The sequence below is a fragment of the Temnothorax longispinosus genome, chromosome 12, assembly GCF_030848805.1.
Source record: "Temnothorax longispinosus isolate EJ_2023e chromosome 12, Tlon_JGU_v1, whole genome shotgun sequence".
In the NCBI taxonomy this organism is placed as follows: domain Eukaryota; kingdom Metazoa; phylum Arthropoda; class Insecta; order Hymenoptera; family Formicidae; genus Temnothorax; species Temnothorax longispinosus.
Window position 1 is genome coordinate 12,096,852 of NC_092369.1, and position 14,767 is coordinate 12,111,618.

Below are 14,767 nucleotides of genomic sequence, written 5' to 3' on the forward strand. Positions count from 1 at the left end.
CAGGGGCACAAATCCACTGGCGCCGGACGCGGTAGACCTAACGCAATTGAATTCCGTCAGCGAGTGGCTGGCTTCCATCAAGATGTCACGATACGCGGAGAGCTTCGAGCGGGCGGGCGTGACGACGCTGGAGGCGGCGGCGCGCGTCACCGTCCAGGAGCTCACGGCCCTCGGCATCACGCTCGTGGGACATCAGAAGAAGATCATGAACAGCGTGACGGCGTTACGGGCGCAGATGTCCGCCACCTCGCAGGGTTTTCTCGTGTAACCGCGGCCGCGACCTCAAATCCCGCGAACGGATCGTACGTAGAAATCAGCTGATCGGCAGAGAACATCGCTACTCCATGGATCTCACGAATTTCCGCTCATTCGAGGCGCCCCGACGCGTCGCCTCCGAGGTGGGAGACGACGACTTCCCCTCATGTATCATCTAGGACTCGTGATTACCTAGTCAGAGCGACGATGTCCTCGAGAGAATATTTCTTCGCGCGCGAATAGATCCGACGAACTTAACGGCGATTGACTCGAGATGAAGCTTTCACATCTCCGAAGCGATACGCGAACGCCGTCTTATAACCGAGAGATTCTCAAGCACTCGGTGCTGCAGACATTCCACGTTAGCGAGAGTCAAAGGAAAGTCCATTCTTCGCATTTACGACTTCTCTCAGGAACGAGGGAGGAGTACGAGGACCACGCATTCGCCATCTCGCATCTAAACCACGTGCAACGACTTTTACCGAATTCGTAGAACGATACACCTATTACGGAACTTCTACGATCTATAAGTGTCAAAGAAATCGCCGTGACGCGAGCCTAACGAGAACAGATAATTCACGAAGCTCGTTTCAGGACGTCCTGAAAGATCGGGATGAAAGGCTCTTAACGGGATCAATGTAACATACCGAAAGACTCTCCTACGAACAACGAGCGCCAATACTCTTTCGTATTTCTTAGGCCGTTTCCGATGACCGATCTACCTAAAGATCAGACTGACGACGGAAATAAACGAGCCATCCCTGTAATCACTGCCGCGAAATCTTTCGTCACTAATAAACGCTCTCCTTTTAGTTTAAAGTACTTGTGTAACAACTGTTGGATTGTACACACTGTATATTTTTCTTCGGAGACTTTTATTCAGATTTACAGTCGAATTGTTTTTTCTTACTATTCTATTATCGCGCTAGGTTTTGTAACATTTTGTACTGAACGGCAGCTCATTTTAGTATGTATCTAATAGATCATTGAACGGCTAACATATCGGCCTAAATGTCGTTCGAATATGTCTGTTCCTGGCCTCTTTTCTTAAGTATACTAAAGTTACGTGTTTATCGAATGATCGACATAGCAATACGCATCTGACAAGGAAAAACGATGATTAGAGAAATAGAGAACCGTATCACGAGAGAAACGTACCAAAAAAACGGATCGTAATAGTTTCCGAGATTTCGGAGATCGATAACGTGACAACAATGTAGGTACATTATTTTATGTAGCGAATGTAGCGAGTGCATTACACTATTGCGCGTATGTCGCTTCGGCAATGTACATCGATCAAGAGCAAGGGCGAACGTTAGCGAGATCGTCATTATTAACTCTTTAACGCTAAATTACGATTCAGGCCTTTGCGTTACCTGTACAAGAACGTCGTACGCGCGGCCTACAATTTAGGTATACCTTTCGATCGTAACGACAAACGGCGAAACGAACGAAGCGGACATGTGCCAACGCAAGTGTACAGGTGTTACTTTGGCGCGAGACTGCGTGACACGGGATAAACGAGCGGAAAACGAGAGGACGCGTGAATGCGAGTGCGAATGAAATTGCGTTGGTGAGTGGACGAGAGAATCTGCTGCGACTCATTTTTCGCGCTATATTCGTATGTACACGAGCGTGCGATCACGAAAAATCATTCTATATATATACATATACACACATAAAGATAGGTAATGTGTTACAAATACGACGCTGCGAAATAAGGGACGAGCGAAGAGTGAAACTCTCTATCGACAGAAGAAAACACATGAGACATCCGTTCGTGCGGAAAAACGGTTTCAAACGCGTCCCTTATTAGCGAGCAATGCGTTAACATATCAACATTATCGCGGAAATGCAATGCGAGCGGAAGAAGGGACGCGCTCGCTCACTCGAGATCGAGTCGAAACTATAGTAAACTACTCCGTTTGATCTCCGATTTTTCCCTTCGGATCCTAGCGAGTGACAAAAGAGAAAAGCCAGCCGGAAAAAAAAGAGAATGAACGTAAAGAGAATGAACGTAAAGTCAGAGAGAGGGTGTAAGATATACGCGGACAAAATACTCACGTATACGCGAGCGACGAAGCGTGCGATACGGGGCACGCGCGTCCACTGGGTAAACTCTTTTTTATTTTCACAGTCCGACCGACGAGTTTCCTCGCGATGCAACGTCCATTCCAATATACATGTATCCATAATAGGAAACCGTTTCTTTTCCTTAGAAAACGCGAGAGAAAGCGAGATAGAGCGGACGGAGAGGCTTGCTTGACCGTATCTCGTTACATCCGCATTCGTGTAAAGACTGCATCGATATGTAAGTATCCTCGGGATACACACACGTTACCGGCGACTTGTCTTAAAAGCGACCAACGGAGCGGCAGACATATATGCGTACGGAAATATTGCGCGTTGAGATTAAAACGGCTTCCAAGTGAGTTCGGCGAGCCACGGAGAAATTCTTTTAATTTTCTAATTTAACGGTTTAACGCGCTAGTAACATAGTCGATGATGTATATCGAGCTTAGAACATATGTACCTGGAAGGAGAATGAAGGATCGAGCCTGTGTCCAAGTTGGGTGCGAGAGAGAGAACCACGTTTTTTAAGGAAAGAGAAAGATAGATTAGTAATTCCTTCGTCCGCAATGCGCAAGCGCGGATAGCACGATGAGCGGGACGTCATCTCTACGCTGGCGCATTGCAGGCAAAAGTTATCAATCTACCTTTCTTTCTCGCACCCAACTTGGAGTACTTGGACCGACTTGGACTGTGGACACAGATCCTTTCCACGAGAAGCATAGACAATTCCTCTTCCAGGTATATATGTTGTAAGATATCGAGGCGACGTTGGATCGCGATGAGTAAAAGCGGGCGGCGCGCTTTGGGAGGCGAGATTCCTCGCGCTCGATCAGATACAATTAAGACAACGACAAAGCGAATGTCTTTCGCGTTTCCAGCCAATTCTCGCCCATTCCCTTTTTTAATCAAAGAAGAGGCGAGAGTCGCGCCTGCAAAGCGCCAAACCGGTGATTAAAATCGATCGGTTTCGCTTTTGTCTCGAAGCACGATCCAACGGTGCTTTCCTTGTAAACGAAATGTTTGCTCGAAGTTACACTCCGGGCGAAGAATACCAGGATGCGCTCTGGTATCTTTTGACTCGCCGTACTTCCTTCCGCGTAAGACGTATCGATAAAGAAAACGGATAGGGGAGAGCGAAAAATATCGGAAGGCCGCACGGCGATGACAAAATCTCCCTTAGGAAAAAGGAAAAGAGAGAGAAATAGAGAAGGCTACCGAAAAACGGCGATTAAGAAGCAATAAGTAAATACACGCAAATGCAGATTTTTATATAGAAAATGTTAACAAATTTCAGAAAATATTAATTATCGATAGCGCTATCTTCCTAAATGTTCGTAATTAAAGATTAAACGACAAGAAAAGTACGATAAAATGTAAGGGCGAGACTGCGTGGGGTCCGGGCCGAAAGGGAAGCGAAAGAAAGGGGGAGTCGCGCGCGAGGCGAATTCGCGCCGCGATCTCGATTATAATGACCCCCCTTCCCCCCCTGTTAATAATTCGGCCGGGATCCCGCGAGCGGGAGGAAAAAGGTCTTAAGAACTTTCTCAAGCTGTAACTGTCTGTGTTTTAGCGACGAGTCTGCGAGTGCGACCTGAAAGTTTTGCGGATGCCGATTAATTTCGATATGTAGATTTCATAGAGCTCTATCAATATCACACAGAAACACACACACGGCCACGTGTTAGGCACAGGGGTAGAGAAAGTACGCGAAAACCGAGAATTGTATTAGTTGAGAGAGTAGGTATGTCGCGTAGGACTTCTCCGATTTTGTTTTTTTTTTTTTGTTCCCTCGACTCCTCCGCGGAAACCTTAGGCCTGTTCCCGTTCTATAACTTTTTCCTGTTTTTGTTTTTACAGAAATTTACGAAATTACGCGTTACACTCTTTCGGTAAAAAATTTTTCATATAAAAACATAAATATATATATAATTATACATATTATGTCCATATATGTCTTCTTTCTCTTGTATCTATTTGTATACATATATACAGGAAAAAGAAGAATTAAAAAGTAAAAGAATAATTTTGGCATTGTTTTTTTTTTTTTAATAAAAAGTGAAGTTTGAGGACATAACAAAAAATTGTCCATATATAATCATGTGTATAAATGTAATAATCGTATATAAAATATGATTATGATCATACAATATAGAATATTGTATAATCTAATCGCAATTTTACTTTTTGAAAAGAAACAATGCAAAAATTATTTTTTTAATTATTTTTCAATTATTGTTTTTATTATTTTTTTTTAAATATATACAAACAGAGATTATACAAGAGAAAGAAAACATATATGAACATATTTTATATTACATACAAATATACTATGTATTATGTATTATTATATATATGTATATTATATATTATGTTATATAATCACATATATTTTATATGAAATATTTTTTACTAAGCACACAGCTTTCGATCGTACTTCACGTCATATGTTTTAGTTATTTCGTACACGCGTAAAACTTAATTAAAAGAGACGAGATCGAAGAGAAAAGAGCGACAGGAAAAAGCCTGAGAAATCAAAATTACTTCAATTCGCCCGAATATCCTCGTTGCGGTGAAATTTTTGTTCTTTTTCTCTTTAGCGTTTCTTCCTTTTCTCAATTTGCCGACGCGGAGAGAGGATGCGAGAATGAGCGGCTGAGAAAGGAAAATCGCCTCTCGCGTTTCGCTTAAAATCCTGTGTAATCGATTTTAACTTTACTACTATTTATTAAAAGAAGAAAAAAACTTATTTATTTCTTAGAGATCTGACTAAATTGCAAAACGTTTTAATTATCGTAAGTTATCTATTACTATTTAGTGGCGAGGACGATATATAGGGCGGAACGACGTATTCTTTCCCTATTTTCGGAGTTTCCGAGTAAACTCCGCCTTGTAAAAAGATGGTGAAGCGAAGCTACAGCTACAGTGATAAATACGTATCGAATCTGTACGCAGCTATTATATTATATTATGTTTAGTTAAGCGTTAATTAAATGACTTACGAGCGCGAGTTGTTTTCTTTTCTTTTTTTGTTCTTACTTTCTACGATTCTCCTTACAGCGAACTCTGTACCTGCTTCGAAAAAAAAAAAAAAAACGAAAATCTGCGAGGACAAGCAAAGCATTACAGGTACCGTCCCATATATTATACATAACTCACAAAGAGAGAAAGAGAGAGACACACACATACCATACCAGACACACGCGCGTTTCACATACACACACGTACGATAATTTATATACACTCGCCGAGCTGAGTTTTCATAAAAAAAAAAAAAGAAAAATTGGTTAATTGGCGAATCACCTCCGTGTGTCTTCGATTCATTGTATAAAGGAGAATGCAAAGAGGGGGGAAAAAAAGAGCGCGAGCAGGGAGTTACTGTCGACAAATTTTGGAACGTGTCTAAAAACAATTTTTCCTATGGTGTTGTCAAGACGATGTTGATGTACATAAGATATAATAAATAATATACCTTATACGATGTAAATCGCGAGATCGGTCTGTTTCCCCTCTATCCTCGCGTGTCCATCGTTAACCCTTTCCGTCCCAGTGGTTTTTCTGTGAAACCACTATTTTATACTACTGGTAGGCTTCCTGGTTTTGATACAAAACCACCTTTAATTTTTTACTTATGGAGCGCTTTGGTGAGATCTTTTTATTATTCTTTTGAATATTTTTTTATTTGTATGTATAATAAATGTTTTCATGTTTTTTTTTTTCAAATTTTTTTTATATTCAGCTTCAAAGTGTTAATGCATAAATGTATAATTATTGTAACGGAGTATAATAGAAAATTTCGTAATATTGCCGCGCCACTTCTATCGAGATCGACTATTGCGGAATTAATAATAATAATGCACCACATATGTATCTACTTCGTTGACCTGCAATTCTGTAAGTCTCGTGTCGCAATCGAGGCGGTAAACTTTCGACGATGATCGGTTCGTCAGGAAGATGTAACTCTTTATCATTTCACGCCGCGAAGAAAGGAATAAAAGATATTATAGCTAAAGAAATGCGCGCGTTTGAGTTTGAAATTTCAAACTGGAGAAAGTTACATTTTCGATTTATGAGGTAAACGATCGCGAGAGCGGGAAACTGTGGAACACATTGGCAAACTATGTCGCTAAGGAAGATCTCGAAGTTAATTTATTCTAGTTGGTATTGTAACTAAGGTTGATAATTATTTGTAGTCGGTAAACTTGCTGATGATTTATCAACCGTTTGTAGTTAAGAATTCTATCTCTAGTTGTCGACGTTAATTAATGACAAAAATTTTAATTCTCAAAAATCGACAAAGTATCAGGAACAGAATTGTGCCGTAAATTTCAAGATTGTATCTACATGGATTGTTTATTATACACTGTTTACACAAACTTTTTTCATGTAAACAAAATAAGCCTTATAAATTATTATTATTATTATAACTTAAATGATTGATTAATTAATTGATTTTTTAAATTATATCTTTACAATCTTAAAAAAATAAAAGTTTTAGATTAGATTAGATGCATTTCAGTTATAATTTACTTATCAATTAACTGTACAGTGATACATGATACTATAATAACATAAAAATATTATTTACGCTGATCTGATTACTGTCAATTCTTTGTGGCATTCTAAAAATTATTTCCAAACTAAATAATGGTAACTAAAAACAAAGTTGCAAACAAAATATTTTTCTATATTTCTGATGAAATATAAATGTTCGATGATTCATGAATTACTCGTTCACATGAGTTAAACATAATTTACATTGCATATTGCATGCAGAAATAGATTATTATATTTTACGCGTAAACGCCCAACCCTGATAATTATAATAATAGTTGTGGTTTATTGTTGGACTACCTGTGCATATAATCAGGTTGGTTGCACTATCAAACTTTCCAAGAATTTGTCACATTTTCAAAAACTTCTCAAATTTCGAAGAAATTTCCGTATTTTCAAGAATTTCTTTATTTTTCAAGAATTTTGCATATTTCCAAAAATAGAGAGAACTCCCCGAATGTTTTAACAATATTTGCATGCTTGCACGCAAATATGTCACAGGCACCTCTCCGTCTTCTACGAGAACAAAGAGACGCGTACCTCATTACGAGGGCTCTCACGAAGAAGACACGCGATTTCATTAGTCGTTATAATTATCGGCGGGACGACTCGCTTAGCCCATTGTCTCTTCGGGCCCTTTATCTATGTATATACCTTCTTTCATCGAGAGAAAGAAGGTATATATAGATCGAGAAACGGGCTTACTTCGTAAGCTAAACGCATGAAAGTACGTCAGAGAATTACGGCAACGTTACATGAGATAAGTTACGTAATAACTTCCCTACGCGATAGTAAATTTTTTCATTTCATTTCTGAAGAATCCAGTTCAAGTTGAACTGGATTCTCTTTGCAGCGCATTAATAACGTGGCGTACGTCGATCCTTTCACGCGTTCTCTCGGCTATAAACAATTTTCGCTGAATAATCCGATAAACGCCGGTGCCTCGACTCGACATCTGCCGCCGCGCCGTGTCTCGTCAATTCCCGAGAAGAGAGTCTCGTCGTGAGGAAAATGTTGACGCTCTTTTCACGTACCGACGATTTTATTCGACCGCGTTCGCACGCTCGTTAGAAAGAAAATAATAAGCCAGCTGCGTGTTTTCTCGCGTGCGAGAAACAGCGTTATTTCCTATAACAACGATCCCCCGCCGCGGTAACAGCTCTGTTTCTGTCGATCGCGAATGCAATCATCAATCGGGACATTGTGTAACTTCGTCACGTTCTCCAACGATATGTTTTTCCTTCTACGAGGATCATAGATGAACTCAACCGCGCGTGTACTACGCCCGGAATGGAAGAGAATGGTCTGGCGAATATGAAACGCAATTATGGATACCAATCGCAAAAGCTGCGCGAAACGTATATACACGGCAATGATTGTGTAGCTCTTGACGTTACAAATTAATGCAATGAGGCGATGTGAAAGGTTTCTTTCTAATCTCTAACGATTTTAATAATATAATTGAACCTTGGATCGAGTCTCCGCGAGGGATACGATTCCGTCATCTATTCCCTTTTCTCCGAAGTTTAGTTTGTCGAAAGTCTCTCTCATTTTCGATCGTCAATTAAATCGAACGCGTCTCAACATTTGACCAGTTTGAGGAAAGGCCCCGATTCCAAATTGAAGCAAAAATTTCTGTAACAATTACACTGTTCGATAGTTTCGTGACACTTCCCTGTATTGTTTTGCGATATTATACTTTAGGTCCGTACACCATATTCGTCCCTACGGACAAAGCCTTCAGGACGTTGATGGTGCAGCTGGGAGGGCCAGAGAAAGCTGAGCAGAAGTTCCACGACAATCCGACACTTCTCTAAGTGGGGTACGTATCGGTGCCAAAAGCATCATTAATAATTTATCTACCTAACGGTAAATTTCACTGACACCAGTTAGCCAATCGTAATTAATTTGATTCGCCGCTTTTCCCGAGAGGAGAGGACTCAATTAAACTTAATCTTGAAATTAACTGAGCTTAGTGAAAGAAAATGTTCTACAGTAAAAATCGTTAGTGTCTAGAATATATACTGAGAATTCTTTGCGACAGCTTCTTCTTCACCACGTCATACCAGGAGCCTTCAGGATCGATTCCCTGCAGGACGAGATGACCGGCGTCAGTCTCGCAGGAACGCAATTGCGGGTGAACGAGTACACGATGCAGGATCACGAATGGAACGACGTGAAAGTAATTTTATATTTTAGAATTTTGTCCAATTCTCCGATGAGACCCTTTCTCGCCTTTTTATTTTACGTTTCTTTGTTTTTAATTAAGGTTCAATTCCTTTTTTTTTTTAAGTTATTAAGCTTTTCTTTCATTTCGTAGAAAATCGTTTATCTGTATAAATCATTAATAGCTTGTGAGTCAATGCAACATTATTTTTACATACGTGATTGATTCATGTGTGTTCGTGCGTGATCCAGTTTATTGACCTTCGCGAATATAGAAATCTTCCATTCACTCGGTGAACATGCATGAAATTGCGACAGCTCCGTCGTCCGCTTCTCACAAAAAAATTCAGACAACGTGTGTGTCTAAAAGACGGCTCATCTTTTTAAAAATTTTATCAAAAGACATATTAAAAATGTTATACTACAGATATCTTTCTAATAATTCCATAAGACTTCAAAATTTTTTTATTTCTCTGTCAGACCATTTCAAGACGTCATAATGTTCTCTGAGAGAGAGATACGCCCACTTAGTATATATCAAACATTCAGAACAGATCCGATGAAAACGATTTCATATGAGTGCAATCGTTTCCCTTCATTTGTAATTTTGCATTGTTTGCAAATAGGTAACGGCGATAAACGGGGCGCGAGTCGCGCCCAACAAACGGGACATCGAGATTCCTCAAGGTATCGCCCACGCCGTCGACAGGGTCATGTTCCCGCTTCCGGTCGGAGATTTGGTGCAAACTCTGCAAGCCGATCGTGAGAGGAGGTTCACCACATTTCTCAGAATGCTGCACGTGTCGGGCTTGGAGGACACGCTCACAGGTAAATTGAAAATCTGACCAAAAAAAAAAATGAATTTAAAAGAACTCCGTTTGTGCAATATGCCGCCTCTCCTGTACGTCTGACTTGCAAAATCGATGAATCATCCTGAATCCTCCGTCGTTTAGTGTAACGAAAGCTGCCTTTCTAGGACCGAAGACGTTCACCATCTTCGCACCAACCGATTCCGCTTTCATCGATGCGTCCACGAAGAACGGCGCTCCAATTTGGACCGATGAGGACGGGCCGGAAGCGGCGAAGGCGATAATCTCGCGGCACGTGATTCCCACGACTCTTTACACGGCCGGCATGAGATATTACATTCAAAAGGACACCCTTCGTTCACAATCACCGGTTCATATCCACAAAAACGGCGGTAAGTAATTCAAATGACGTAAGATTCGTGTTTTAATAGCTGATCCTTCATGATGCATCGCATTATTAGAAAAATATAAATCGAGAAATAGATAATCTCTCAGATGATTCGACATACATTATTGTTTCAGGACGCGTACGAGTGAACGAGGCACACGTTGTAACGCATAATGTGCCAGCGACGAACGGTGTGTTACATGCTATCGACGGTGTTCTATAAAACGACAGCTCGTAATGAATGCAAATTGACGATTAAGATGCACAGATTGCAATCATGCAGGTGATAATCGTATAATTCGTCACATTAAACGCAATTGTATCTATTGTATAATTTCTCGAAAAGTTGATGAGCTCGATATATCAAGTGAATGTAAATTGCTTGCGTGAGTGCGGTGAAATGTGTGGCAATTAAATCGAGTTATATTAAAGTGATTAGTAAATGCTCGCTGCATCGCGATTGGGTTCAGTCACCAAAAAATTGACATGCCATAGGTCGCGAAATCGTAGGAAAAAGTAACGAGACCATTTTTAACGTACATGTGTATACATATTAATTTATATGAGATAAGCAACGTCAGAGATTCGTGTACTCGTGTCAGGCGCACAAGAGTACGGGATATTAATCGCTATTGTATAGAATGCTAACGCAATACCATGCTTAGTTCATAACTCATATCTTTTTATAAATAAATGTACAGAATGTATTTCTATGATTATATTTACAAGAATGTTCCCCAATATCCCTAAACGGTAGTTATTAATAAAACAAAATTTACATACTTATTTAATAAATAACCCTAATTACTAGAATTTAAAATCGCTCCAATAGCTGATTTCCATATGCAATACTAGAAATGATTCTTTTACAGCAAATAACCAATGATCAATAGCTATTTGGATTTGAGTAATCAATTTCTTCAGAAAGTAGTCCTAAAAATTTGTTTTGTACTTCTTAATTTCTACCATTAGATGATGGATGTTCGTAAGTTGCGTGCGCGCGTTTGGCGGCAGAATCTTGTGTAGGCGATTGTAATATGCTACCAATTGCGCCATTGCGCCTTGCACCAAAGTGCTGCCGAGCACCAAGCTGGGAAACGATTGTAACACCTCACGATTTATCTCTTCTAACGCTCGTTTCCAATTGTTCGTGAAAGATTGCACTAGGGCCAATGCTTTGCCCTCCTGCCGTTTCAAATCATCAGCTTGGCCCTTCTCGATTAGAGCCTCCGATTCCTTCACCAATTGGATTATATTGCCGAAATGCGGGCTCAAGACTTCTTCGACAAATTCGGCAGAACGCGAGTTTAATAGCTCCCGGAAACTCTCCGCTTCTTTCGAAGTCTCTCGCGTTCTTTCCTGTAAACAAATGTAGCATCTTAATTCTTTCTTAATACATTAATTTTGATAGACTTTTCCATGTCAAGTAAAATCTACTTACTATTAATACCCTGAGTATCAGATCATAATTATTGATAAGAAATACTAATTGCTGGTTGGGAAAATAGATGCCATTCTTAGCAGGAAGCATTGTACAGTTTCTCTCAATTCTGCCAATAACTGAGTCGTCCCCTCGCAAGGAAATGTCTCGACTACACTTACAATTGCTGCGCTAAACTCTGCGTATCTTCTGGTAATCTAAAAATTCATGATTGTATAAGAAATTAACAATTTTACATACTGCAATTTTATATGGTTATCAAATTCACTATAAACAATCCTTTGCATACTGCTTTAGATACTTACATAATGTGGACCAGTCTCTTTGTTGAATTTTGATGGATCACAATCTTTGACACTGTTTATGTTTAATTGAAACACCAATGTAAATCTAAAAAGCAGATATAATTTTGCAAATTGTAATGATACGAAATACTAAGATGTAAATATTATAGCAATTATTTTTAAGCATAATTAAGTACCTAGGCCAAATTGTAGCTGTTAAGGTCTCCCAGTATTTATCCAATGCTGGTACAGCTCTTTTGTGACATATTAACTGATAATGCTTAACTAAATTCAAGCAGAGAAACAGAGCAATTGTATCGTAACAATCCTCAACAAACGATTGCAAATTCTTTATCATGAGATTTAACGTTTTTCCCATGACCTGTCAAAAGGAAAGAATATTTTAGTACACATTTACTACTTAATATACTTACTTAATATATTAAATCAATTATTAAATGTTAATCTCTTACCTGATTGAAAATATCTAGTGCCTGTGCATTATGGACCTTGAAAAATTCTATCAGGAACAGATATTCTCTGCAAGCATGATCACAAATACCATATTGTTCACTTCTGATACTGTAAGATTACAATATTAATTTAGAAAACATGCTTTCAAGAATACGCAAGTTAGTCATATATGTATCGTTGGTACTTACTCGTGTTTTATTAGAGGCAGTGTGTGGAATAATTATAGGTGCTTCCAATAGAGGAGACAAAACCTGACCTCTTGTATCTATAGAAAAGACGGTACCTTTGTGCTTTAACGTTGTCTTATGAAATATACCTTTGCCTGCAGTGTCTTCGACTCCCATTAAATCGTCCTTTGACGTTTTCTCTTCAAACTTGCGAAAATAATTGTAACTTGATATTTCAACTTAGTTAAATAATACTAATTTATCTGTTGCAGCTTTACCTGCAATTTCATCAATTTCGACGAATAAGTTTTGAAATACGAGTACTGTATCTTGCTCATAGTATCAATGTATTCTCCACAGATTTTCTCAGCCACATTTCTCTCATTTGACAAGATAAACTCAAAGAAGAATTTGTACTTTAACATATTGTTCTGCGGCACTTGAAAATTTCCCATCGGTTTCCTGAATTTATAAATTTGCTCTAGTAAATATGTCCTAATCTTTGCCATCGCCTTCACCTTCAACTTCTCTAATATATCCTTCACGTCTAAACAAGACTTGGCCTCCTTGAAACTTCGTTCCTTCACAAAGTTGATTTTATGATTCAGAGTTTGTAGCTGAATCAAAAATTCCTTTTCAGTCACTGGACATTCCATAATACAGCTGCAAGAAAATTAATATAGATTTAACGAGTTTATTTCCCTAACGTTCTTTTGTAAAACATGGACAAATGTCTCTTACGCTATTAGAGCATCAGACACCGTCATGTCCTCAATAAACTGACTAAGCGGGCCTCGTATTATTTGTCTGTTGGATAGCTGCTGACTCATGGCAACAGACTTGCGTTGCAAGTAAACTATTTCCGAACTAATATTTCCCAAAACTGTCTGAAAGTTCATCAGCATCGACTCCATTTTCTGTAAAAGGTAATAATACTAAAGTCTGTATGTGAATGTTTCCTTTTACTCAATTAGCAGTATCATTTTGCAAAGATAAGTTATTGAAATAGATTATGCAAACGATACATTTAAGGCACTTGCTGACAAGATACTATTAAAGTCCAACAGCCCTAAGTAAATTTTTATGACTATCAATAGGCTAGGGGGAGTTTGCGGACCCAGAAGTAATTAAAGAATAAGATATCCTTGACTATTAATATAAATTGTTCAACATAAATATCTGAACACAATTAGCTTATATATTAAATTTATGATTTATCATTATATAGATGCTTCATAAACAAGAATATATATTTATAATGTAACGATATCATATGTATTGCTGCAAAAACAAATTTTGTTCTATAATTATCAATTGCATAAATGACTAAATGACAGCAGTAAATCCCAATTTAAATCAAATGACCAGATAACAGCGATAAAATTATAGTTTTAAACAAAAATCGAATACTATTGAATCGTAAACATACATATATGTTTACGAAATATCAGAATAATAATAAATGATAAAATTAATATTACGAGTTGATCATCTAAATTTTAAGTCATGAACTGAAGTTATTAATAGCATCTTGTCGGCGACAAGCTATTATTCTGCATCTCATTTATCGCTATCAATGCAGATTAACTTTAATCTATGTTTTAATTTATTCTTTATCTTTTTTATCATTCTTAGAACTAAGAAAGATTTAAAAAAATTAAAGCAAGATTAAAGTTAAGCTACATTGGTAGAAGTGGACATAAATCATCCGTCGACGTGTCGAGCAAGACCTGGTGCGTCGACAGCGAATCCTAACCTCCAAGATATTGTCGCAGGCGGCAATCTGATTGTGCAACTTGGCTATATTCTCGCTTTCCTTGATGTAATCTTGAATCGACTTGTTCTCGACCTCCTTGAGCTCCTTCTCGATCTGTCTGGAATACTGGCGCAGGTCGGTGCCAGTTTTGAGGACCTCCTGAACGACATCGTCGCCGAGGTCCTGCGGCAGTTGCTCCTCGTTGCTGTCAAAGATATCTGTATCGGCCATCCTTCCATACAATCGCGACACAACTAAAATGCAACGCGAATTCAATACAATTACGCGAGTCAGGCGACAATAACCTGGATCGCCTCTTCGAATGTCTTCGACAGAGTTCCTGAGAGTGCCCCTCAATCGTCTCGCATCGTGGACGCGCCTAACCTAACCCCATCTAACCCTA

General features: G+C 38.9%; 2 protein-coding genes and 1 pseudogene across 2 annotated transcripts in view; 2 read left to right on the plus strand and 1 right to left on the minus strand.

Moving 5' to 3' along the window:
- Eph (Eph receptor tyrosine kinase) overlaps nucleotides 1-5,427 on the plus strand; it is a 92,821-nt gene extending 87,394 nt beyond the window's left edge. Inside the window, exon 16 of the mRNA XM_071795877.1 lies at nucleotides 4-5,427. Within this exon, the coding sequence (XP_071651978.1) occupies nucleotides 4-268 (265 nt within the window). The 3' untranslated portion in view covers nucleotides 269-5,427. The remainder of the gene's footprint in view (nucleotides 1-3) is intronic.
- LOC139823393 (uncharacterized protein sll1735-like) lies at nucleotides 294-10,949 on the plus strand. The gene is made up of 6 exons (XM_071795891.1): nucleotides 294-3,066; nucleotides 8,584-8,701; nucleotides 8,924-9,061; nucleotides 9,672-9,873; nucleotides 10,022-10,246; nucleotides 10,377-10,949. Exons 3-6 carry the CDS (start codon nucleotides 8,981-8,983, stop codon nucleotides 10,463-10,465), a joined length of 597 nt encoding a protein of 198 aa, XP_071651992.1. The 5' UTR covers nucleotides 294-3,066; nucleotides 8,584-8,701; nucleotides 8,924-8,980; the 3' UTR covers nucleotides 10,466-10,949.
- Nucleotides 10,903-14,763, minus strand: LOC139823390 (vacuolar protein sorting-associated protein 52 homolog; annotated as a pseudogene).
- Nucleotides 14,764-14,767: the final 4 nt, after the last annotated feature.

What these genes read in the sequence shown, in the direction of transcription:
- LOC139823393 (XM_071795891.1), top strand. Translation starts at nt 8,981, where the DNA reads ATGACCGGCGTCAGTCTCGCAGGAACGCAATTGCGGGTGAACGAGTAC. An exon ending in CTTGGAGGACACGCTCACAG is followed by an intron (nt 9,874 to 10,021) that starts GTAAATTGAAAA and finishes CTGCCTTTCTAG; the next exon opens with GACCGAAGACGTTCACCATC. An exon ending in TCATATCCACAAAAACGGCG is followed by an intron (nt 10,247 to 10,376) that starts GTAAGTAATTCA and finishes TTATTGTTTCAG; the next exon opens with GACGCGTACGAGTGAACGAG.